Consider the following 27,553-nt stretch of genomic DNA (forward strand, 5'->3'; position numbering starts at 1 on the left):
AATGTAATGAAGCTAGCGTCATTAGCATGAGTTAATATGCTAATGTGACCTATTGTCCTTTTTTTACGTTTAGTTCTGCTCTCAAACACGACTAATATAGTACAGAATAAACTGGATTGCATCACAGAGAGTTTCTCAAACAAATCAAATGTTCAAACAATTTACAAAGTGATCTCTGCAGACACGAGCATGAAGGTGATATTGTTTTTCTGGGCGCTACTTTTTTCCTATGCTTTAAACCCTGGGGTTTATAAAACAGTGTGGCTTACTTATGAATTTTTCCATAATGCAAATAGTTAACAAACCTAAAGGAAAAAAGGGTGTGTTATTGTTTGTGCTTTCAGTCCAGTGAGAGATGATTAGTCCAGTGAGAGATGATTAGTCTAGTGAGAGATGATCAGTCCAGTGTGAGATGATTAGTCCTGTGAGAGATGATTAGTCCAGTGAGAGATAATTAGTCCAGTGAGAGATGAGTAGTCCTGTGAGAGATGATTAGTCCAGTGAGAGATGATTAGTCCTGTGAGAGATGATTAGTCCAGTGAGAGATAATTAGTCCAGTGAGAGATGAGTAGTCCTGTGAGAGATGATTAGTCCAGTGAGAGATAATTAGTCCAGTGAGAGATTATCAGTCTAGTGAGAGATGATTAGTCCAGTGAGAGATGATTAGTCCAGTGAGAGATGAGTAGTCCTGTGAGAGATGATCAGACCAGTGAGAGATGATTAGTCCTGTGAGAGATGATTAGTCCTGTGAGAGATGATCAGTCCAGTGAGAGATGATTAGTTATGTGAGAGATGATTAGTCCTGTGAGAGATGATTAGTCCTGTGAGAGATGATTAGTCCAGTGAGAGATAATTAGTACAGTGAGAGATTATCAGTCCAGTGAGAGATGATTAGTCCAGTGAGATGATTAGTCCAGTGAGAGATGAGTAGTCCTGTGAGAGATGATCAAACCAGTGAGAGATGATTAGTCCTGTGAGAGATGAGTAGTCCTGTGAGAGATGATCAGTCCAGTGAGAGATGATTAGTCCTGTGAGAGATGATTAGTCCTGTGAGGGATGATTAGTCCAGTGAGATATGCTTAGTCCAGTAAGAGATAATTAGTCCAGTGAGAGATGAGTAGTCCTGTGAGAGATGATTAGTCCAGTGAGAGATGATTAGTCCAGTGAGAGATGAGTAGTCCTGTGAGAGATGATCAGTCCAGTGAGAGATGATTAGTCCTGTGAGAGATGATTAGTCCTGTGAGGGATGATTAGTCCAGTGAGATATGCTTAGTCCAGTAAGATATAATTAGTCCAGTGAGAGATGAGTAGTCCTGTGAGAGATGATTAGTCCAGTGAGAGATGATTAGTCCTGTGAGAGATGATCAGTCCTGTGAGAGATGATTAGTCCAGTGAGAGATGATCAGTCCTGTCAGAGATGATCAGTCCAGTGAGAGATGATTAGTCCTGTCAGAGATGATCAGTCCAGTGAGAGATGATTAGTCCTGTGAGAGATGATCAGTCCTGTGAGAGATGAATAGTCCAGTGAGAGATGATCAGTCCTGTGAGAGATGATTAGTCCTGTGAGAGATGATTAGTCCTGTGAGAGATGATTAGTCCTGTGGGAGATGATCAGTCCTGTGAGAGATGATTAGTCCTGTGAGAGATGATCAGTCCTGTGAGAGATGATTAGCCCTGTCAGAGATGATCAGTCCAGTGAGAGATGATTAGACCTGTGAGAGATGATTAGTCCTGTGAGAGATAATTAGTCCAGCAAGAGATGATCAGTCCTGTGAGAGATGATTAGTCCAGTGAGAGATAATCAGTCCTGTGAGAGATGATTAGTCCAGTGAGAGATGATTAGTCCTGTGAGAGATGATCAATCCTGTGAGAGATGATTAGTCCTGTCAGAGATGATCAGTCCAGTGAGAGATGATTAGTCCTGTGAGAGATGATTAGTCCTGTGAGAGATAATTAGTCCAGTAAGAGATGATTAGTCCTGTGAGAGATGATTAGTCCAGTGAGATATGATTAGTCCAGTGAGAGATAATTAGTCCAGTGAGAGATGAGTAGTCCTGTGAGAGATGATTAGTCCAGTGAGAGATGATTAGTCCAGTGAGAGATGATTAGTCCAGTGAGAGATGATCAGTCCACTGAGAGATGATTAGTCCTGTGAGAGATGATTAGTCCTGTGAGAGATGATTACTACTGTGAGAGATGATTAGTCCTGTGAGAGATGATCAGTCCTGTGAGAGATGATTAGTCCAGTGAGAGATGTTTAGTCCTGTGAGAGATGATTAGTCCAATGAGAGATGATTAGTCCTGTGAGAGATGATTAGTCCAGTGAGAGATAATTAGTCCAGTGAGAGATGATTAGTCCAGTGAGAGATGATTAGTCCAGTGAGAGATGATTAGTCCATTGAGAGATGAGTAGTCCTGTGAGAGAAGATTAGTCCAGTGAGATATGATTAGTCCAGTGAGAGATGAGTAGTCCTGTGAGAGATGATTAGTCCAGTGAGATATGATTAGTCCAGTGAGAGATGATTACTCCTGTGAGAGATGATTTGTCCAGGGAGATATGATTAGTCCAGTGAGAGATGAGTAGTCCTGTGAGAGATGATTAGTCCAGTGAGATATGATTAGTCCAGTGAGAGATGATTACTCCTGTGAGAGATGATTTGTCCTGTGAGAGATGATCAGTCCTGTGAGAGATGATTAGTCCAGTGAGAGATGATTAGTCCTGTGAGAGATGATTAGTCCAGTGAGAGATAATTAGTCCAGTGAGAGATGATCAGTCCTGTGAGAGATGATTAGTCCAGTGAGAGATGATTAGTCCTGTGAGAGATGATTAGTCCAGTGAGAGATGAGTAGTCCTGTGAGAGATGATCAGACCAGTGAGAGATGATAGAGATGATTAGTCCTGTGAGAGATGATTAGTCCTGTGAGAGATGATCAGTCCAGTGAGAGATGATTAGTCATGTGAGAAATGATCAGTGCTGTGAGAGATGATTAGTCCAGTGAGATATGCTTAGTCCAGTGAGAAATAATTAGTCCAGTGAGAGATGAGTAGTCCTGTGAGAGATGATTAGTCCAGTGAGAGATGATTAGTCCTGTGAGAGATGATTAGTCCAGTGAGATATGCTTAGTCCAGTGAGAAATAATTAGTCCAGTGAGAGATGAGTAGTCCTGTGAGAGATGATTAGTCCAGTGAGAGATGATTAGTCCTGTGAGAGATGATTAGTCCAGTGAAATATGCTTAGTCCAGTGAGAAATAATTAGTCCAGTGAGAGATGAGTAGTCCTGTGAGAGATGATTAGTCCAGTGAGAGATGAGTAGTCCTGTGAGAGATGATTAGTCCAGTGAGAGATGATTAGTCCTGTGAGAGATGATTAGTCCAGTGAGAGATGATTAGTCCAGTGAGAGATGATTAGTCCAGTGAGAGATGATTAGTCCTGTGAGAGATGAGTAGTCCTGTGAGAGATGATTAGTACAGTGACAGATGATTAGTCCACATCATGTGTGGTCCAAGGGCTACTTTTAACGACTTGTTGTACGTCTTACACGCCACCAGCTCATGATATGAACAGACAAGTGTGTGTGTGTGTGTGTGTGTGTGTGTGTGTGTGTGTGTGTCTGTTTGTGTGTGTGTGTGTGTGTGTGTGTGTGTGTGTGTGTGTGTGTGCGTCCTGTGCTGATTCCATCCCTCCTACTCAATAGTGAATAGAGCACTCAACCTGATAAGCAATCACCTGAATCAATACTAATGGTTTTTAGTGTGTGTGTGTGTGTACATGTGTGTGTGTGTGTGTGTGTGTGTGTGTGTGTGTGCACGTGTGTGTGTGTGTTGTTAACATGTAGTTAATCCACTTCCAGCTCCTACAAGATCAACTTTTACTTAGTGCCTTGTTCAAACGTGTCATCCTCTTACACTCTTGTCTCCTTTCCTTCTCATCCTCTCCTCTTTCCCTCCGTCTCTTCACATCTCCCAATCTCCTCCTTCCCTTTCCTCTCAATATTATCATTCGGTTTTATTTTTGCAAAACAAACTAACCAATGATGCACGGATTCCTCTCCTCCATTTTGTCCTCCTGTAAAAAGGAGATAATCCAGTAGTTTTCACCTCCTCCTCCCTTGAGAGGCCAGCTAACCTCCAAAGGCGACTCTGGAGTTGGGCTTAAATGTCAAACTTGGAGGCCCCGCTTGGGAAATCCCTCAGCATGAGACCTAAATATAACAACAAAGGCGGGGTGATGTTCAACCTCATCATGAGAGTCCAAGCAGACCTGCTCAGCATCAACCACACCTTCTTAACCATGACATCATTGCTTTTTTTGTCCTCGCTTGTAAAGGCCAACACATACATACATATATATTAATGTTGTTAAAAAAATTAAAAAAACATGACTCAAAACTTCTATCTCGGAAAACTACTCATTTCCTGCCGTACAAACCAGACCAAAACCAACTCTGTCTTCTGTCATGTCAACAGCACCCGCTCGCTCTCTCTCACCTGCACCAACACACGCACTCATAGCACTAAGCCACTGGTGCGTTTATGGCCACACAAAAATCGGACAACTCAAACACCACACAAAGTTACACTATGACTCCTCAATCATATGTGTGCTTATTCTACTGTCATTTATTATTCATGTTAATTTATGGATAATAATCGTGAAATACTCTTACTAGAGAAAGTTACAGGAATGAAGACTTTATCCCATGCTTACATCTCATTGTGCAACATGTGAAGGTTTAAGGGGAACTAAATGTGATCTCTGAAAGAGGTAAACATTATTTCCAAAGCCGGACCCCCCACCCAGACATACCCTCTAATGCGCAATGACGCTTCCAGGACAATAATTATATAGATCACTTTATTGAGCAAAAGTGTTTATATTCGGCCATAACCACACCAAAAACATGACTAAAAACGTATATCTCGGAAAACTAATCATTTCCTGCTGTACAAACCAGACCAAAACCAACTCTGTCTTCTGTCATGTCAACAGCACCCGCTCGCTCTCTCTCACCTGCACCAACACACGCACTCATAGCACTAAGCCACTGGTGCGTTTATGGCCACACAAAAATCGGACAACTCAAACACCACACAAAGTTACACTATGACTCCTCAATCATATGTGTGCTTATTCTACTGTCATTTATTATTCATGTTAATTTATGGATAATAATCATGAAATACTCTTACTATAGAAAGTTACAGGAATGAAGACTTTATCCCATGCTTACATCTCATTGTGCAACATGTGAAGGTTTAAGGGGAACTAAATGGGATCTCTGAAAGAGGTAAAAATTATTTCCAAAGCCGGACCCCCCACCCAGACATACCCTCTAATGTGCAATGACGCTTCCAGGACAAGAATTATATAGATCACTTTATTGAGCAAAACTGTTTATATTCGGCCATAACCACACCAAAAACATGAGTAAAAACGTATATCTCGGAAAACTAATCATTTCCTGCTGTAAAAACCAGACCAAAACCAACTCTGTCTTCTGTCATGTCAACAGCACCCGCTCGCTCTCTCTCACCTGCACCAACACACGCACTCTTAGCACTAAGCCACTGGTGCGTTTATGGCCACACAAAAATCGGACAACTCAAACACCACACAAAGTTACACTATGACTCCTCAATCATATGTGTGCATATTCTACTGTCATTTATTATTCATGTTAATTTATGGATAATAATCGTGAAATACTCTTACTAGAGAAAGTTACAGGAATGAAGACTTTATCCCATGCTTACATCTCATTGTGCAACATGTGAAGGTTTAAGGGGAACTAAATGTGATCTCTGAAAGAGGTAAAAATTATTTCCAAAGCCGGACCTCCCACCCAGACATACCCTCTAATGTGCAATGACGCTTCCAGGACAAGAATTATATAGATCACTTTATTGAGCAAAACTGTTTATATTCGGCCATAACCACACCAAAAACATAACTAAAAACGTATATCTCGGAAAACTAATCATTTCCTGCCGTACAAACCAGACCAAAACCAACTCTGTCTTCTGTCATGTCAACAGCACCCGCTCGCTCTCTCTCACCTGCACCAACACACGCACTCATAGCACTAAGCCACTGGTGCGTTTATGGCCACACAAAAATCGGACAACTCAAACACCACACAAAGTTACACTATGACTCCTCAATCATATGTGTGCTTATTCTACTGTCATTTATTATTCATGTTAATTTATGGATAATAATCGTGAAATACTCTTACTAGAGAAAGTTACAGGAATGAAGACTTTATCCCATGCTTACATCTCATTGTGCAACATGTGAAGGTTTAAGGGGAACTAAATGTGATCTCTGAAAGAGGTAAAAATTATTTCCAAAGCCGGACCCCCCACCCAGACATACCCTCTAATGTGCAATGACGCTTCCAGGACAAGAATTATATAGATCACTTTATTGAGCAAAACTGTTTATATTCGGCCATAACCACACCAAAAACATGACTAAAAACGTATATCTCGGAAAACTAATCATTTCCTGCTGTACAAACCAGACCAAAACCAACTCTGTCTTCTGTCATGTCAACAGCACCCGCTCGCTCTCTCTCACCTGCACCAACACACGCACTTATAGCGCTAGGCCACTGGTGCGTTTATGGCCACACAAAAATCGGACAACTCAAACACCACACAAAGTTACACTATGACTCCTCAATCATATGTGTGCTTATTCTACTGTCATTTATTATTCATGTTAATTTATGGATAATAATCGTGAAATACTCTTACTAGAGAAAGTTACAGGAATGAAGACTTTATCCCATGCTTACATCTCATTGTGCAACATGTGAAGGTTTAAGGGGAACTAAATGTGATCTCTGAAAGAGGTAAAAATTATTTCCAAAGCCGGACCCCCCACCCAGACATACCCTCTAATGTGCAATGACGCTTCCAGGACAAGAATTATATAGATCACTTTATTGAGCAAAACTGTTTATATTCGGCCATAACCACACCAAAAACATGACTAAAAACGTATATCTCGGAAAACTACTCATTTCCTGCCGTACAAACCAGACCAAAACCAACTCTGTCTCATGTCATGTCAACAGCACCCGCTCGCTCTCTCTCACCTGCACCAACACACGCACTCATAGCACTAAGCCACTGGTGCGTTTATGGCCACACAAAAATCGGACAACTCAAACACCACACAAAGTTACACTATGACTCCTCAATCATATGTGTGCTTATTCTACTGTCATTTATTATTCATGTTAATTTATGGATAATAATCGTGAAATACTCTTACTAGAGAAAGTTACAGGAATGAAGACTTTATCCCATGCTTACATCTCATTGTGCAACATGTGAAGGTTTAAGGGGAACTAAATGTGATCTCTGAAAGAGGTAAAAATTATTTCCAAAGCCGGAACCCCCACCCAGACATACCCTCTAATGTGCAATGACGCTTCCAGGACAATAATTATATAGTTCACTTTATTGAGCAAAACTGTTTATATTCGGCCATAACCACACCAAAAACATGACTAAAAACGTATATCTCGGAAAACTACTCATTTCCTGCCGTACAAACCAGACCAAAACCAACTCTGTCTTCTGTCATGTCAACAGCACCCGCTCGCTCTCTCTCACCTGCACCAACACACGCACTCATAGCACTAAGCCACTGGTGCGTTTATGGCCACACAAAAATCGGACAACTCAAACACCACACAAAGTTACACTATGACTCCTCAATCATATGTGTGCTTATTCTACTGTCATTTATTATTCATGTTAATTTATGGATAATAATCGTGAAATACTCTTACTAGAGAAAGTTACAGGAATGAAGACTTTATCCCATGCTTACATCTCATTGTGCAACATGTGAAGGTTTAAGGGGAACTAAATGTGATCTCTGAAAGAGGTAAAAATTATTTCCAAAGCCGGACCCCCCACCCAGACATACCCTCTAATGTGCAATGACGCTTCCAGGACAAGAATTATATAGATCACTTTATTGAGCAAAACTGTTTATATTCGGCCATAACCACACCAAAAACATGACTAAAAACGTATATCTCGGAAAACTACTCATTTCCTGCCGTACAAACCAGACCAAAACCAACTCTGTCTCATGTCATGTCAACAGCACCCGCTCGCTCTCTCTCACCTGCACCAACACACGCACTCATAGCACTAAGCCACTGGTGCGTTTATGGCCACACAAAAATCGGACAACTCAAACACCACACAAAGTTACACTATGACTCCTCAATCATATGTGTGCTTATTCTACTGTCATTTATTATTCATGTTAATTTATGGATAATAATCGTGAAATACTCTTACTAGAGAAAGTTACAGGAATGAAGACTTTATCCCATGCTTACATCTCATTGTGCAACATGTGAAGGTTTAAGGGGAACTAAATGTGATCTCTGAAAGAGGTAAAAATTATTTCCAAAGCCGGAACCCCCACCCAGACATACCCTCTAATGTGCAATGACGCTTCCAGGACAATAATTATATAGTTCACTTTATTGAGCAAAACTGTTTATATTCGGCCATAACCACACCAAAAACATGACTAAAAACGTATATCTCGGAAAACTACTCATTTCCTGCCGTACAAACCAGACCAAAACCAACTCTGTCTTCTGTCATGTCAACAGCACCCGCTCGCTCTCTCTCACCTGCACCAACACACGCACTCATAGCACTAAGCCACTGGTGCGTTTATGGCCACACAAAAATCGGACAACTCAAACACCACACAAAGTTACACTATGACTCCTCAATCATATGTGTGCTTATTCTACTGTCATTTATTATTCATGTTAATTTATGGATAATAATCGTGAAATACTCTTACTAGAGAAAGTTACAGGAATGAAGACTTTATCCCATGCTTACATCTCATTGTGCAACATGTGAAGGTTTAAGGGGAACTAAATGTGATCTCTGAAAGAGGTAAAAATTATTTCCAAAGCCGGACCCCCCACCCAGACATACCCTCTAATGTGCAATGACGCTTCCAGGACAAGAATTATATAGATCACTTTATTGAGCAAAACTGTTTATATTCGGCCATAACCACACCAAAAACATGACTAAAAACGTATATCTCGGAAAACTACTCATTTCCTGCCGTACAAACCAGACCAAAACCAACTCTGTCTCATGTCATGTCAACAGCACCCGCTCGCTCTCTCTCACCTGCACCAACACACGCACTCATAGCACTAAGCCACTGGTGCGTTTATGGCCACACAAAAATCGGACAACTCAAACACCACACAAAGTTACACTATGACTCCTCAATCATATGTGTGCTTATTCTACTGTCATTTATTATTCATGTTAATTTATGGATAATAATCGTGAAATACTCTTACTAGAGAAAGTTACAGGAATGAAGACTTTATCCCATGCTTACATCTCATTGTGCAACATGTGAAGGTTTAAGGGGAACTAAATGTGATCTCTGAAAGAGGTAAAAATTATTTCCAAAGCCGGAACCCCCACCCAGACATACCCTCTAATGTGCAATGACGCTTCCAGGACAATAATTATATAGTTCACTTTATTGAGCAAAACTGTTTATATTCGGCCATAACCACACCAAAAACATGACTAAAAACGTATATCTCGGAAAACTACTCATTTCCTGCCGTACAAACCAGACCAAAACCAACTCTGTCTTCTGTCATGTCAACAGCACCCGCTCGCTCTCTCTCACCTGCACCAACACACGCACTCATAGCACTAAGCCACTGGTGCGTTTATGGCCACACAAAAATCGGACAACTCAAACACCACACAAAGTTACACTATGACTCCTCAATCATATGTGTGCTTATTCTACTGTCATTTATTATTCATGTTAATTTATGGATAATAATCGTGAAATACTCTTACTAGAGAAAGTTACAGGAATGAAGACTTTATCCCATGCTTACATCTCATTGTGCAACATGTGAAGGTTTAAGGGGAACTAAATGTGATCTCTGAAAGAGGTAAAAATTATTTCCAAAGCCGGACCCCCCACCCAGACATACCCTCTAATGTGCAATGACGCTTCCAGGACAAGAATTATATAGATCACTTTATTGAGCAAAACTGTTTATATTCGGCCATAACCACACCAAAAACATGAATAAAAACGTATATCTCGGAAAACTAATCATTTCCTGCTGTAAAAACCAGACCAAAACCAACTCTGTGTTCTTTCATGTCAACAGCACCCGCTCGCTCGCTCTCACCTGCACCAACACACACACTCATAGCACTAAGCCACTGGTGCATTTGAGCACCTCCAAAGACATGCACCTGGGGATAGGCCCCTCCCACCTCCAAAGACATGCACCTGGGGATAGGCCCCTCCCACCTCCAAAGACATGCACCTGGGGATAGGCCCCTCCCACCTCCAAAGACATGCACCTGGGGATAGGTTGATTGGCAACACTAAATGCTCCTTAGTGTGTGAATGTTGTCTATCTGTGTTGGCCCTGTGATGAGGTGGCGACTTGTCCAGGGTGTACCCCGCCTTCCGCCCGAATGCAGCTGAGATAGGCTCCAGCACCCCCGCCACCCCGAATGGGACAAGCGGTAGAAAATGGATGGATGGACTTTATTGAGCAAAACTGTTTATATTCGGCCATAACCACACCAAAAACATGAGTAAAACACTTCTATCTCTGAAAACTAATAATTTCCTGCCGTACAAACCAGACCAAAACCAACTCTGTCTTCTGTCATATCAACAGCACCCGCTCACCCTCTCTCACCTGCACCAACACACGCACTCATAGCACGTAGCCACTGGTGCGTTTATGGCCACACAAAATCGGACAACTCAAACACCACACAAAGTTACACTATGACTCCTCAACATCTCATTGTGCAACATGTGAAGGTTTAATGTGAACTAAATGCCAAAACCAACTCTGCCTTCTGTCATGTCAACAGCACCCGCTCGCTCTCTCACACGCACTCATAGCACTTAGCCACTGGTGCATTTATGGCCACACAAAAAGTCGTACAACTCAAACACCACACAAAGTTACACTATGACTCCTCAATCATATGTGTGCTTATTCTATTGTCATTTATTATTAATGTTAATTTATGGATATTAATCGTGATATGCTCTTACTAGAGAAAGTTACAGGAATGTACAGGTGGCGACTTGTCAGGGGTGTACGTGCCGTCCGCCCGAATGCAGCTGAGATAGGCTACAGCACCCCCGCGACCCCGAACGGGACACGCAGTAGAAAATGGATGGATGAACTTTATTGAGCAAAACTGTTTATATTCGGCCATAACCACACCAAAAACGTGACTAAAAACTTCTGCCTCGGAAAACGAATCATTTCCTGCCGTACAAATCAGACCAAAACCAACTCTGTCTTCTGTCGTGTCAACAGCACCCGCTCAAACACTACACAAAGTTACACTATGACTCCTCAATCTTATGTGTCCTTATTCTACTATAATTGATCATTAATGTTAATTTTTCGATATTAATTGTGAAATGCTCATACTAGAGAAAGTTACAGGAATGAAGACTTTATCCCATGTTTACATCTCATTGTGCAACATGTGAAGGTTTAAGGGGAACTAAATGTGATCTCTGAAAGGGGTACAAATTATTTCCAAAGCGGAACCCCCCACCCAGACATACCCTCTAATGCGCACTAAAAAAAATAAACACATAATTTATTCTGTATGATTTTGCAATGCAACTCTGTGAGTTACAGTGACAACAAGTGGCCCTAACAGCTAAGACAATGTTCGTCAACGCCTGTCGAGACACTTCGAGGACAGGAGTTATTTTGAGCACTTAATTGAGCAAAACTGTTTATATTCGGCCATAACCACACCAAAAACATGACTAAAAACTTCTATCTCGGAAAACTAATCATTTCCTGCCGTACAAACCAGACCAAAACCAACTCTGTCTTATGTCATGTCAACAGCACCCGCTCAAACACCACACAAAGTTACACTATGACTCCTCAATCATATGTGTGCTTATTCTACTGTCATTTATTAAGAATAATAATAATAATAATACATTTTATTTGGTATAGCACTTTTCAGTGTACTCAAAGACGCTTTACAGGTAAAAATAAATAAAATATAAAACAGTTCAAAGTAACAATATATAATACAAGAAATATAAAAGCAGTACATAGTAAAATACATAATAACACTGGACATTGTTATTATTGTTAATTTATGGATATTAATCGTGAAATGCTCTTACTAGAGAAAGTTACAGGAATGTACACTTTATCTTATGCTTACATCTCATTGTGCAACATGTGAAGGTTTAAGAAGAACTACATGAAAAGGGTACAAATTATGTCCAAAGCGGGACCCCCCACCCAGACAAAGTTACACTATGACTCCTCAACATCTCATTGTGCAACATGTGAAGGTTTAAGGGGAACTAAATGACATACTGTACAATACTAATACAGAGCTTATAAAAAACAAGATGTATGTTGTTATTTTCATTACAAGTGGGCCAAAATCACTAATATTAGAAAATAATGACTCCTGTCATTTGAGTGTTATGAGGAAAGATTTAAATTGGTGGTGTTGCCTGGTGTGATGTTGCTCACACCCATGAACAATTAGAGGGCACGGTTGACCTTACCTTCCGCTGACCACGAAGCACGCCACCAGGAAGATGAGCAGCACGATGCTCCCGGCGATGGACACGGCCACGATGGTGGACTGGTTGGGGTCTCCGACTGCAAAGACGTCTGCGAAGGAGACCACACGGAGGATTTAATAAGAGAGGCTCGGGAGAAAGTGAGCCAGGCAGCTTCTATGGAATGGCCAGCGAGGCTCCTGATGAGAAGCACTTTGTGAGGACGTGAGAGCTTTTCCCACCCGGGCCTCCGCCGCCGTCCAAATGGATATGTTAGCGCTGCGCACACGCCGACTGGCTACGACTTTCTGGACGCTCGCATCGATTTTTTACACCGCACCAATCGAGCTATTAATCAAAACAAATGCCCCATTTATCTGGCTTAGCTGAGCTGTGTGTGTGTGTGTGTGTGTGTGTGTGTGTGTGTGTGTGTGTGTGTGTGTGTGTGTGTGTGTGTGTGTGTGTGTGTGTGTGTGTTAGGAAGCCTAGTAAATTCCTTCAAGATAGCACAGTGAGGCGTTGGTCCTTTGGCATGCATTCTTAAATAATCAATCAATAATAACAATAATAGATTGTATTTGTAAAAAGCACTTTATATTGAGCAAACAACCTCAAAGTGCTACAGTGTATTGAAAAATAATAAAAAGATGAAACAATTAAATAAAAATAAAAACTAGAACAGCCTAATAGCTAGAACTAGTATGCATATATTTAAAAAAGGCTTTTTTAAAAAGAAGGGTTTTTAAGCCTTTTTTAATAGCATCCACAGTCTGTGGTGCCCTCAGGTGGTCAGGGAGAGCGGGGCAGAAAGCCCGGTCCCCCATTGTTCGTAGCTTCGTCCTCGGAGGTTGGAGGAGGTTAGCCTGTCCGGAGCGGAGGTGTCGTGTGGAGGATTTGGGGGTGAGTAGTTCTTTGAGGCATACGAGTGACACTTCAGATTTGAAGTGTCACTCGTATCACCGCCGACATAATCAGGGACACCGATATTGTCCTGCGTCATGCTAATAAATGTATTTTTTTTATTTGTATTAATCAGTCCAACAAAATAATACACAATAATACAATAATTATACCATTCCAATTCCAAAAACCGGCCCAGCAACACCCAGAACAGCAATCAACAGAGCGAATTGAGAGGCAAATGACACAAAACAATCCAAAAGTAGTATCAATATTCATAAGAATTGACATTATCATCACAGCCATTTATTAAAAAAAAATAAAAAAAAAAAATAAAAAATGCTATGGTATGCTAATAACATTTTTCAATAACTGTTTCATCACTTGTGGAGCACCACAAGGATCAGTCCTTGGACCCAGGAATACAGTCAATAAACATCTACAATATCTATCTGTGTAGACAACTAATTTCACAACGTATATACCTGCGACTTATAGTCTGGTGCGGCTTATATATGGACCGATGCATTAAAGTATGGTACATCCTGAATGTCCTGCGTCATGCTAATTACATTTTTATTTTTTTACTATTTTTTTTTATAAATCAACAAAATAATACACAATAATACAATAATAATACAATTCCAATTCCAAAAACCGGCCCAGCAACACCCGGAACAGCAATCAACAGAGCACTTGAGAGGCAAATGACACAAAACAATCCAAAAGTAGTCCAACAAAAATGAATAATTACAACATGGCAGCTCCCGCCATCAGTGTGTGAATGTGTGTGTGAATGTGGAAATAGTGTCAAAGCCCTTTGAGTACCTGGAAGGTAGAAAAGCGCTATACAAGTATAACCCATTTACCAAATATAGACACAAAGCTGTAAAGCAAGGAAGGCACACACTACATACACAAAGCCTAACAAGGCGTTTTTTTCTCTCAAGGAATTCTGAAATAAAATAATGTCTGAAGCCCAGAACACTACACATTTAGAGATAAGGAAAGATTGGCCTGGCCCACTAGGATCCCTCTTTATGTTTGTGAACTTTATAGTCTATACCAGGGGTCACCAACCTTTTTGAAACCAAGAGCTACTTCTTGGGTACTGATTAATGCGAAGGGCTACCATTTTGATACACACTTAAATAAATTGCCAGAAATAGCCAATTTGCTCAATTTACCTTTAACTCTATGTTATTATTAATAATTAATGATATTTACACTTAATTGAACGGTTTAAAAGAGGAGAAAACACGAAAAAAATGACAGTTAAATTTTGAAACATAGTTTATCTTCAATTTCGAATCTTTAAAATTCTAAATTCAACCGAAAAAAAGAAGACAAAAACTTAAAAAAATAATTTATGGAACATCATTAGTAATTTTTCCTGATTAAGATTAATTTTAGAATTTTGATGACATGTTTTAAATAGGTTAAAATCCAATCTACACTTTGTTAGAATATATAACAAATTGGACCAAGCTATATTTCTAACAAAAGACAAATCATTATTTCTTCTAGATTTTCCAGAACAAAAAATTTAAAATAAATTCAAAAGACTTTGATATAAGATTTAAATTTGATTCTACAGATTTTCTAGATTTGCCAGAATAATTTTTTTGAATTTTAATCATAATAAGTTTGAAGAAATATTTCACAAATATTCTTCGTCGAAAAAAAACAGAAGATAAAATGAAGAATTAAATTACAATTTATTTATTATTCTTTACAATAAAAAAAAATACATTTACTTGAACATTGATTTAAATTGTCAGGAAAGAAGAGGAAGGAATTTAAAAGGTAAAAAGGTATATGTGTTTAAAAATCCTAAAATCATTTTTAAGTTTGTATTTTTTCTCTAAATTGGTCTTTCTGAAAGTTATAAGAAGCAAAGTAAAAAAGTCTTTAAAATATTTTCTTGGATTTTCAAATTCTATTTGAGTTTTGTCTCTCTTAGAATTAAAAATGTCGGGCAAAGCGAGACCAGATTGCTAGTAAATAAATACAATTAAAAAAATAGAGGCAGCTCACTGGTAAGTGCTGCTATTTGAGCTATTTTTAGAACAGGCCGGCGGGCTACTCATCTGGTCCTTACGGGCTACCTGGTGCCCGCGGGCACCGCGTTGGTGACCCCTGGTCTATACATTTAGAGTGATGTGAAAGTTAAACACTCTAGAAGTCTAGAATGAGAGTATATAAGAGAATTGACAGAGTGTGTACCTTCAGTGCTGAATGATGAGCAGAGGCAGTTTGGAGTGTTTTCTTTAGCTCGCATTACCATTTTTATGTACTCACTGTCCAGGTGCCATTTGACGCCAGGTATCATGCTAATTAGCTGCCTGAAATAGCCTGCATGTCTTCTAGCACACACGCCGCACTGTCTCTATCAATGTTGTCCTGGCTAGCAGTGCCTCGTTAAAATCCAGCCGCTGTTGCTTGGGAGGTGAAGTGTGTCTCTCTTTACTAGCTTCGTCGAAGCCTGTTGCTTTTGTAGCTGTTTCAGCAGATTTGAATTGCTAGGATAGGATGTTTGATCCAAGACACAACTTACATTTAACTAAATTGTTCTTTTCTTTGTGGTGGACAAAAGAAAAGTAGTGAGAATATCTCCATGTTAAGAAACTCGGCTTCGGCATGTCTTGTTAGTAAACACGGACACGCCCCCTCCCACACACACACACACACACACACGGAGCCTCTTCCTTGTGACACAGGAACATTCAGAAGGACGACACCGCAGCAATAAAACACTCTCAGATCTTCTCAGTTTCTAGCCGATACTACATAAAACAGGGGTGTCCAAACTTTTTCCACTGAGGGCCGCACACGGAAAAATTAAAGCATGTTGGGGCCATTTTGATATTTTTCATTTTCAAACCATAACAAAATAAATTGATTTTTTATTTATTTTACCTTTAGGGGTCCCGGGGACCATAAAGGGTCTAAGTCATTAAAATGTTAAAAATAAGTCAGATTGAAATATGCAATATTTAGTAATTAGAGCCCTAAAAGATCAATAAACTTTGATGTTTTTATATGGCTACTACACAATATATGCAATATTTACCACATAAAACGTTTTAAAGTAAAATATATGAAGTAATTGGAGCCCTGAAAATAATTCATTATAACATGGATTTTTTGTCATTATTTTTTTTTTTTTGAGCAATGGCAAAAAAATAAAAATAAAGAAAGACAAAAGAAAAAAAAACAGCCTGCATGGCAGCTTTTGTGTCAACATTGCAACTTTTTCTCGTTAAATTTCACCTCATTCCACTTTTTTTTAATCTTCTTTTTTATTTTTACAATAGTATTTCCAGAATGTGTGGCGGGCCGCTAAACAATTAGCTGCGGGCCGCACTTTGGACACCCCTGACATAGAAAATAACGTAAAATAACGCAGCAACGCATCATGTAGTAACGGTAACTGAGTTACTGAATATAAAAAATAACACGTTATATTACTATTTACCGCCGAAAGTAACGGCGTTACAGTAACTCGTTTTTAACGCGTTAGTCCCAACACTGCATTTAAGAGACGCAGTCCTCTGCGCACCAGCTTAGTAGATCAGTTTTGCGTGTGCTATCAAGTTTGCACGCGTTTTGAAAAACGCAAACGTTTGAATTTAGTAGATCAGTGGGTAGTGTAGGTGTATCTACAAACCCTGTTTCCATATGAGTTGGGAAATTGCGTTAGATGTAAATATAAACGGAATACAATGATTTGCAAATCCTTTTCAAGCCATATTCAGTTGAATGCACTACAAAGACAACATATTTGATGTTCAAACTGATAAACTTTAGTTTTTTTTTGCAAATAATAATTCACTTAGAATTTCATGGCTGCAACACGTGCCAAAGTAGTTGGGAAAGGGCATGTTCACCACTGTGTTACATGGCCTTTCCTTTTAACAACACTCAGTAAAGGTTTGGGAACTGAGGAGACACATTTTTGAAGCTTCTCAGGTGGAATTCTTTCCCATTCTTGCTTGATGTACAGCTTAAGTTGTTCAACAGTCCGCGGGTCTCCCTTGTGCTATTTTAGGCTTCATAATGCCAAACAAATTTTCAATGTCTGGACTACAGGCAGGCCAGTCTAGTACCTGCACTCTTTTACTATGAAGCCACGTTGATGTAACACATGGCTTGGCATTGTCTTGCTGAAATAAGCAGGGGCGTCCATGGTAACGTTGCTTGGATGGCAACATATGTTGCTCCAAAAGCTGTATCTACCTTTCAGCATTAATGGTGCCTTCACAGATGTGTAAGTTACCCATGTCTTGGGCACTAATACACCCCCATACCATCACACATGCTGCCTTTTACACTTTGCCCCTATAACAATCCGGATGGTTCTTTTCCTCTTTGGTCCGGAGGACACGACGTCCACAGTTTCCAAAAGCAATTTGAAATGTGGACTCGTCAGACCACAGAACACTTTTCCACTTTGTATCAGTCCATCTTAGATGAGCTCAGGCCCAGCGAAGCGGACGGCGTTTCTGGGTGTTGTTGATAAACGGTTTTCGCCTTGCATAGGAGAGTTTTAACTTGCCCTTACAGATGTAGCGACCAGCTGTAGTTACTGACAGTGGGTTTCTGAAGTGTTCCTGAGCCCATGTGGTGATATCCTTTACACACTGATGTGGCTTGTTGATGCAGTACAGCCTGAGGGATGGAAGGTCACAGGCTTAGCTGCTTACGTGCAGTGATTTCTCCAGATTCTCTGAACCCTTTGATGATATTACGGAGCGTAGATGGTGAAATCCTTAAATTCCTTGCAATAACTGGTTGAGAAAGATTTTTCTCAAACTGTTCAACAATTTGCTCACGCATTTGTTGACAAAGTGGTGACCCTCGCCCCATCCTTGTTTGTGAATGAATGAGCATTTCATGGAATCTACTTTTATACCCAATCATGGCACCCACCTGTTCCCAATTTGCCTGCACACCTGTGGGATGTTCCAAATAAGTGTTTGATGAGCATTCCTCAACTTTATCAGTATTTATTGCCACCTTTCCCAACTTCTTTGTCACGTGTTGCTGCCATCAAATTCTAAAGTTAATGATTATTTGCAAAAAAAAAAAAATGTTTATCAGTTTGAACATCAAATATGTTGTCTTTGTAGCATATTCAACTGAATATGGCTTGAAAATGATTTGCAAATCATCGTATTCCGTTTATATTTACATCTAACACCATTTCCCAACTCATATGGGAACGGGGTTTGTAATAAAGTCACCCTTATTTAAATGCAGTGACGTGGTGAATAAGTGTGATAGTATTTCCCAGTGCATGTTGTAGTGCAGGCCCATAAAGCATACTTATTGATCAGTAGGCTAAAGTCTTGAAGCGTACACTGCATGCTGCACACCACATCCATACCGTACACACCGCTGTACGTTCAATGACTTATTGGCCTCTCTGTCTGAGGATCAATGTGCACTTTGACAAGCACATTATGGGGCCTCCACGGCAAGAACACACACATTATCTTGGCCATGATGACAACACAAGTGACAGAGAGACAAACGTGTTGTTTTTTCTTTAAAGGGGAACTGCACTTTTTTTTTTTTATGTTGTCTATCATTCACAATCTTTATGAGGGAAAATAAGACAAAAGTAATTGTTTTTTCCCCCGCTTCCTAACATAAAGCAATGCAGCTAATTTTAGCAATCAATTCTACCTCTAAAAATACATTCAAAAAGCGTCAGCAATACTTCATTTACGTTGTGTAACATGTATAATAACAAACTGTAGCAACATTGTTATTGTAAGAGCTAACACCGAGGAACTACTTTTTCTAGCGTACTAACACATCGGCGTGCTACGGTATTAGCCGTAAAAGCTAACTACGGAAAGAGATAAGCTAACACAACACAGGTTTGAGAGTGTAACACACCACACTGTGATAGAACACCAATCTGTACGGAGTGAAAAACATCAACAATCATATTACAGTATCTCTAAAGTATTATTTCATGTTTTGTTTGTACAGAGCTTGTACACAGCTTGCTTCTATAAGCAGCATTTCATCTTCTGTATATTCAGCTTCAAAAAGGTAAGGTTGTGAATCCTTATTGTCGGACGTGCGCTGCTATGGAAACAGAAATAAATGCGCTAAAGAATTAGTTCCGGCATTGATTAAAATGACCAATATACTTTAAATATTGTACATATTACATATTGTTTTGAAGGTGTCTGTTACTACATTATATATATATATATATACTTGCAGTGTGTATATTGTACATATTACATATTGTTTTGAAGGTGTCTGTTACTACAATATATATATACTTGCAGTGTGTATATTGTACATATTACATATTGTTATGAAGGTGTCTGTTACTACATTATATATATACTTGCAGTGTGTATATTGTACATATTACATATTGTTATGAAGGTGTCTGTTACTACATTATATATATACTTGCAGTGTGTATATTGTACATATTACATATTGTTATGAAAGTGTCTGTTACTACATTATATATATACTTGCAGTGTGTATACTGTACATATTACATATTGTTTTGAAGGTGTCTGTTACTACATTATATATATACTTGCAGTGTGTATATTGTACATATTACATATTGTTATGAAGGTGTCTGTTACTACATTATATATATACTTGCAGTGTGTATATTGTACATATTACATATTGTTTTGAAGGTGTCTGTTACTACATTATATATATACTTGCAGTGTGTATATAGTACATATTACATATTGTTATGAAGGTGTCTTTTACTACATTATATATATACTTGCAGTGTGTATATTGTACATATTACATATTGTTATGAAGGTGTCTGTTACTACATTATATATATATATATATATATATATATATATATATATATATACTTGCAGTGTGTATATTGTAAATATTACATATTGTTATGAAGGTGTCTGTTACTACATTATATATATACTTGCAGTGTGTATATTGTACATATTACATATTGTTATGAAGGTGTCTGTTACTACATTATATATATACTTGCAGTGTGTATATTGTACATATTACATATTGTTTTGAAGGTGTCTGTTACTACATTATATATATATATATATATATATATATATATATATATATATATATATATATATATATATATATATATATATATATATATATATATATATACTTGCAGTGTGTATATTGTACATATTACATATTGTTATGAAGGTGTCTGTTACTACATTATACATATATATACTTGCAGTGTGTATATTGTACATATTACATATTGTTATGAAGGTGTCTGTTACTACATTATATATATATACTTGCAGTGTGTATATTGTACATATTACATATTGTTATGAAGGTGTCTGTTACTACATTATATATATACTTGCAGTGTGTATATTGTACATATTACATATTGTTTTGAAGGTGTCTGTTACTACATTATATATATACTTGCAGTGTGTATATAGTACATATTACATATTGTTATGAAGGTGTCTGTTACTACATTATATATATACTTGCAGTGTGTATATTGTACATATTACATATTGTTATGAAGGTGTCTGTTACTACATGATATATATATACTTGCAGTGTGTATATTGTACATATTACATATTGTTATGAAGGTGTCTGTTACTACATGATATATATACTTGCAGTGTGTATATTGTACATATTACATATTGTTATGAAGGTGTCTGTTACTACATTATATATATACTTGCAGTGTGTATATTGTACATATTACACATTGTTATGAAGGTGTCTGTTACTACATGATATATATACTTGCATTGTGTATATAAAACGTTGTCTTAAAGACTTTGAAGGCTACAACATTGATTCTCATTAACCTCATCTTGCAAGCGTTTTTTTAAATCATATTTAATCTAATACAAAAATAAAATGTGTGTGTTCTTGTCTCTCATAAAGATTTTGAACGATAGGCAACATACCCCAAAAAAGGTGCAGTTCTCCTTTAAAAGAGATGAAGATGAAGAAAGACACAAATTGGATTTCTTGGCTGCAAATGGAATACATCTTCTTGGATGCGCTGATGACAACAGAAGTGAAGAAGCCATTTAGATGAAAAGTGAGCTATCTAAGAACCATCCTGGGGATTGATTTTAAACTCCAGCGGGGACAAATCACCACGTGGAGATACCATCTCTACTTTATCTTTGTCCTCCTCGCACGCCCGCTCTCAGGGTTTGAATCCGCTTTAAACACGCTGCGCACCCGTGACTCACCCGTGCCGGGGACTCCTGTTTACCTTCATGGCTGGTCTCCAGTTCGATCTCGCCGCCGTAGGTGCCGTACCCGCCGTCCGTCTTGGCTCTCACCCTGAACACGTAGGTGGTGCCTGGTTTGAGGCCGTCCACCGTCATCATGTTGGAGCGGGTCTTCAAGACGGTGTAGTTCTGCTCCCGCTGGTTCTGAAGTGGGAACAACGTGTTGTCGTTACGGCACAGTGTCCACTCCGGTCCTGCAGGTGGCAGTAATGCGTATACCAAACACAGCTCGCTGGGCAGTTCCTGACGAGCTGCAGCCAGCCACCATGGCCCCTCACTCCCTCCCCTCTGTTGCAAGTCTGGAGATGTATGTTGTAATATGTATATGTGCTTTGCTATGGAGGTTTTTTTCCTCTCCAGACTGGAGCCCAGTCTAGATTGTATTGTTTCTCATCCTCCCCCAGCGTTTACCTTTTTTACATTTTCACAGGGCGCCATCAGCGTTCCTGTTCTGTAACCTTGTACACTGTTTGTTTGTCTCATCTTGAACGGGTTTGTGCTGAAAACAAAGTTGTGTTGTACTTGTGCAATGGCAATAAAGACCTACCTACCTACCTACTAATTTGGGCAGGGATAGTTCCTAAAACCGTACTTTTATCTGGATCTGTGTGACCCCTGTGATTCAGTCCCTGGTTTCTCGGCCTGGGACCCAAACCTGGGTCATCGGCATTAGAGGCAAGCGTGTTTGCTACTGAGCTAAAGGTAACCTGGTCTTGAGGTCACCAGGGAGCGAGGTTTACTGGAGTATACCCTTAAATCTGCACCAATATTTAATGGGTATCAACCCTTTATGGCACGGTGGTACCTCAACTTAAGAGTGCCCCAACTTACACTATATTGCCAAAAGTATTTCGCCACCCATCCAAATGATGAGAATCAGGAGACTGTTTCTAGAAACATTTGTGAAAGAATGGGCCTCTTTCAGTGATTTCCAGCATGGAACTGTCATAGGATGCCACCTGTGCAACAAATCCAGTCGTGAAATGTCCTTGCTCTAAATATTCCAAAGTCAACGTTATTATAAGAAAAGTGAAGAGTTTGGGAACAACAGCAACTCAGCCACCAAGCGGTAGGCCACGTAAACTGACAGAGAGGTCAGCAACTTTCTGCACAGTCAGTTGCTACACAGCTCCAAACTTCATGTCACCTTCCAATTAGCCCACGTACAGTACGCAGAGAGCTTCATGGAATGGGTTTCCATGGCCGAGCAGCTGCACCTAAACCATACATCACCAAGTCCAATGCAAAGTGTGGGATGCAGTGGTGTAAAGGACATCACCACTGGACTCTAGAGCAGTGGAGACGCCTTCTCTGGACTGCTGAATCACACTTTTCCATCTGGCAATCTGATGCACCAGTCTGGGTTTGGAGGTTGCCAGGAGAACGCTACATTTCAGACTGCATTGTGCAGAGTGTGAAATTTGGTGGAGGAGGAATTATGGTATGGGGTTGGTTTTTCAGGAGTTGGGCTTGGCCCCTTAGTTCCAGTGAAAGGAACTTTGAATTCTCAATTCCATGCTCCCAACCTTGTGGGAACAGTTTGGAGCGGGCCCTTTCCTCTACCAACATGACTGTGCACCAGTGCACAAAGCAAGGTCCATAAAGACATGGATGACAGAGTCTGGTGTGGATGAACTTGACTGGCCTGCACAGAGTCCTGACCTGAATCCGATAGAACACCTTTGGGATGAATTAGAACGGAGACTGAGAGCCAGGCCTTCTCCACCAACATCAGTGTGTGACCTCACCAATGCGCTTTTGGAAGAATGGCGGATGATTGCTACAAAGACACTCCGCAACCTTGTGGACGGCCTTCCCAGAAGAGTTGAAGCTGTAATAGCTGCAAAAGGTCATATTGAACCCTATGGGTTAGGAATGGGATGGCACTTCAAGTTCATATGTGAGTCAAGGCAGGTGGCCAAATACTTTTGGCAATATAGTGTAGCTTCGTCACGGAACCAATTATTCTTATATGTTCTACAACCAAAAAGAGAAGCGGGAAGTCTGGGTTTCTCTGCTGAGGCGTGTGGATAAGCAGAAGAAGATGGATAGTTACTAGCATGGCGTCTTTAAATGTGAGAGTTGTAGGATGAATGAAGGTTGACTGCGGAGAGGCGGCTCGTACGCTAATGAAAGACACGCTACAGCGTGGATTAAGACTATTTGGCCGCTCGCGCCCGCCATCACGCCGCTCAGACTTCATTTCATCACCTTGAGCGTGTCTCGCGTCCAACAGATGTGCGAGTAATTGGCATGTTGTGAGCGGCGGGGGATTTTGTCTGACATGCCCTCTGGCTACAACACACCAGTAGTGAGGAGGCTGCTTTAGTCTCTGCACTTCTCCACGGCAACCAGCAGGAGGCGCTCGTCGTCTCGTCCGGGGGTCGGCAACACCCCCGGCTCTTTAGCGCCGCCCTAATGGCTGCTTCACTGATGACAGTATTTGGCAAACGCCGTTTTAGAATAGAATAGAATAGAATAGAAAGTATTTTTTTGATCCCTGGGGGAAATTCAGCCCCACAGTTCGCTCACAATAAACAATAAACACTTAGGTATTTTTTCATGTTAATAATATAAATACAGTCTATTATACAGCATTATTCACATGTGAATAATATAAATACAGTATATTATACAGCATTATTCACGTGTGAATAATATAAATACAGTCTATTATAAGGCATTATTCACATGTGAATAATATAAATACAGTCTATTATACAGCATTATTCACATGTGAATAATGTAAATACAGTCTATTAAAAAGCATTATTCACATGTGGATAATATAAATACAGTCTATTATACAGCATTATTCACATGTGAATAATATAAATACAGTCTATTATACGGCATTATTCACATGTGAATAACATAAATACAGTCTATTATACGGCATTATTCACATGTGAATAACATAAATACAGTCTATTATACAGAATTATTCACATGTGAATAATATAAATACAGTCTATTATACGGCATTATTCACATGTGAATAACATAAATACAGTCTATTACACGGCATTATTCACATGTGAATAACATAAATACAGTCTATTATACAGAATTATTCACATGTGAATAATATAAATACAGTCTATTATACGGAATTATTCACATGTGAATAACATAAATACAGTCCATTATACAGAATTATTCACATGTGAATAATATAAATACAGTCTATTATACAGCATTATTCACATGTAAATAATATAAATACAGTCTATTATACGGCATTATTCACATGTGAATAATATACATACAATCTATTATACAGCATTATTCACATGTGAATAATATAAATACAGTCTACTATACAACATTATTCACATGTGAATAATATAATACAGTCTATTATACGGAATTATTCACATGTGAATAATATAAATACAGTCTATTATACGGCATTATTCACATGTGAATAATATAAATACAGTCTATTATACAGCATTATTCACATGTAAATAATATAAATACAGTCTATTATACGGAATTATTTACATGTGAATAATATAAATACAGTCTATTATATGGCATTATTCACATGTCAATAATATAAATACAGTCTATTATACGGCATTATTCACATGTGAATAATATAAATACAGTCTATTATACAGCATTATTCACATGTAAATAATATAAATACGGTCTATTATACAGCATTATTCACATGTGAATAATATAAATACAGTCTATTATACAGCATTATTCACATGTGAATAATATAAATATAGTCTATTATACAGAAATATTCACATGTGAATAATATAAATACAGTCTATTATACAGCATTATTCACATGTGAATAATATAAATACAGTCTGTTATACAGCATTATTCACATGTGAATAATATAAATACAGTCTATTATACAGCATTATTCACATGTGAATAATATAAATACAGTCTATTATACAGCATTATTTACACAGTCACATTTTGTCCAACTAATTTCAGCGGTTCTTGAACTCACCGTAGTTTGTTTACATGCACAACTTTCTCAGATGTTGCCACAGAAAGACGTGTTTTATGCCACTCTTTATTTGTCTCATTTTGTCCACCAAACGTTTTATGCTGTGCGTGAATGCACAAAGGTGAGCTTTGTTGATGTTATTGACTTGTTGGAGTGTTAATCACGCATATTTGGTCACTGCATGACTGCAAGCTAATCCATGCTAACATGCTGTTTAGGCTAGCTGCATTATTTTTGCAGTATTTTTCGATTATTAGGCGCACTGCCGATGAGCGAGTCTAGTCAGGTCTATTTTCATACAAAAGACGCACCAGATTATAAGGCGCATCAAAGGGTTCATATCATGATTATTTTCTACATTTAAAAGACTTCCTTGTGGTCTACATAACATGTAATGGTGGTTCTTTGCTGAAAATGTTGCATAGATGATGTTTTACTGTTTTAATGACATTCAGACTTTACTTCAATCAATAACGGAGCAGCATCTCCTCATCCGTGCCTCACTAGTGCAACAACAACGCCTGAAATGTGTCCCGTGAAAAACCGTCTGACAGGAACTCTCTAATAACTAAAGTTCCTTGGGTGAATAATGTAAACTCACTACACCGGTATGTTTTAGTACTTCCATAGCGAGTAAGAACTTTACACTACTTTATATTAGAAATGGCAACAGCGGAGGATACATTATCCTTAACAAGAAAATAGAGAAAAAGAAGAAACTTATAGACTACGGGGTCGGCACGGACTACAATGGCGGACGCATGCACATTTTCAGGACTTATGCAGATCCCAAATACACATCAGCAGGTACCAGAAGGTAAGAAAAGTTAGTTTTGCATAATTTTGTGAAACAAAACGCCAGATAATTTTGTGGTCCTTATACACACACCATAATAATACTGTATGTTGAAGCACAGTACGTCTGACTATGGTAAAGGTAATGCGCCGACAACCCATCAAACGGTGCGGCTTCATAGCTTACCAAAGTCGTACTTAAACATTTTGACAGATTTTTAATGTTCTATATTCTCATTGGAACATTTAACGTTCTGATGCCTTGCAGTCTACTCATATCTCTTGTGTGTGACTGCCATCTACTGGTCACACTTATCATTACGCCATGTGCCAAATAAAAATAGCTCCGAGGTCGGTAAGCACAGCCAGAGTTATTCTTTATCATAGGCTTTCAAACATTCTCTCTCTCTCACCTTCTCGTAGTAGATGACCTCGTACTCCACAATGGCCCCTTTGGGTCTCTGCGGACCCTGCCAGGCCAAGGTCACGCTGTCCTTGCTGCGCCTCTCCTTCAACACCACGCTCACTGCAGGGGGAGTTGCAAAGACTTAGGAGAAGATACCGAAGAAGAAGGTAAAGAAGAGACACGGTATCAGATGGATACCTACTGTGCCATTACATTTTTTTTTAACATGCACACCATCTTAATTATGCAAATGATTGTGTTTGCAAGGTGTTTTATATAAGTGGAATTAAGTTATTCTCGGCTCTATGTGTGATGATTATTAATGCAAGTCGTAAACCTTGTGACTTCCAAGGGAGCCTTCCCACATCGGGGCGCATGCTGAGTGCTGCAAGTATACACGCTTATATATGAATGTATACGTGTGTGTGTGTGTGTGTGTGCGTGTGTGTGTGTGCGCGCGGATGAGAGCGGCATGTGTGGAGTTCCTAATGAGGTTAACAGCCTCTTACATGCCTATTAGTCATCAGCAGCCTGTCATAGG

At 39.1% G+C, this 27,553-nt stretch overlaps 1 protein-coding gene across 1 annotated transcript in view; it reads right to left on the reverse strand.

The window, feature by feature from the left end:
• Positions 1-27,553, reverse strand: part of epha4b (eph receptor A4b) — a 428,693-nt gene that overhangs the window by 203,919 nt on the left and 197,221 nt on the right. Inside the window, exons 8-10 of the mRNA XM_062023909.1 lie at positions 27,020-27,132; positions 21,811-21,973; positions 12,645-12,753 (exon numbers count right to left, since the gene is read on the reverse strand). Coding sequence (XP_061879893.1) covers positions 12,645-12,753; positions 21,811-21,973; positions 27,020-27,132 — 385 coding nt within the window. The remainder of the gene's footprint in view (positions 1-12,644; positions 12,754-21,810; positions 21,974-27,019; positions 27,133-27,553) is intronic.

This window comes from Entelurus aequoreus, linkage group LG16 (assembly GCF_033978785.1).
Source record: "Entelurus aequoreus isolate RoL-2023_Sb linkage group LG16, RoL_Eaeq_v1.1, whole genome shotgun sequence".
NCBI lineage: Eukaryota > Metazoa > Chordata > Actinopteri > Syngnathiformes > Syngnathidae > Entelurus > Entelurus aequoreus.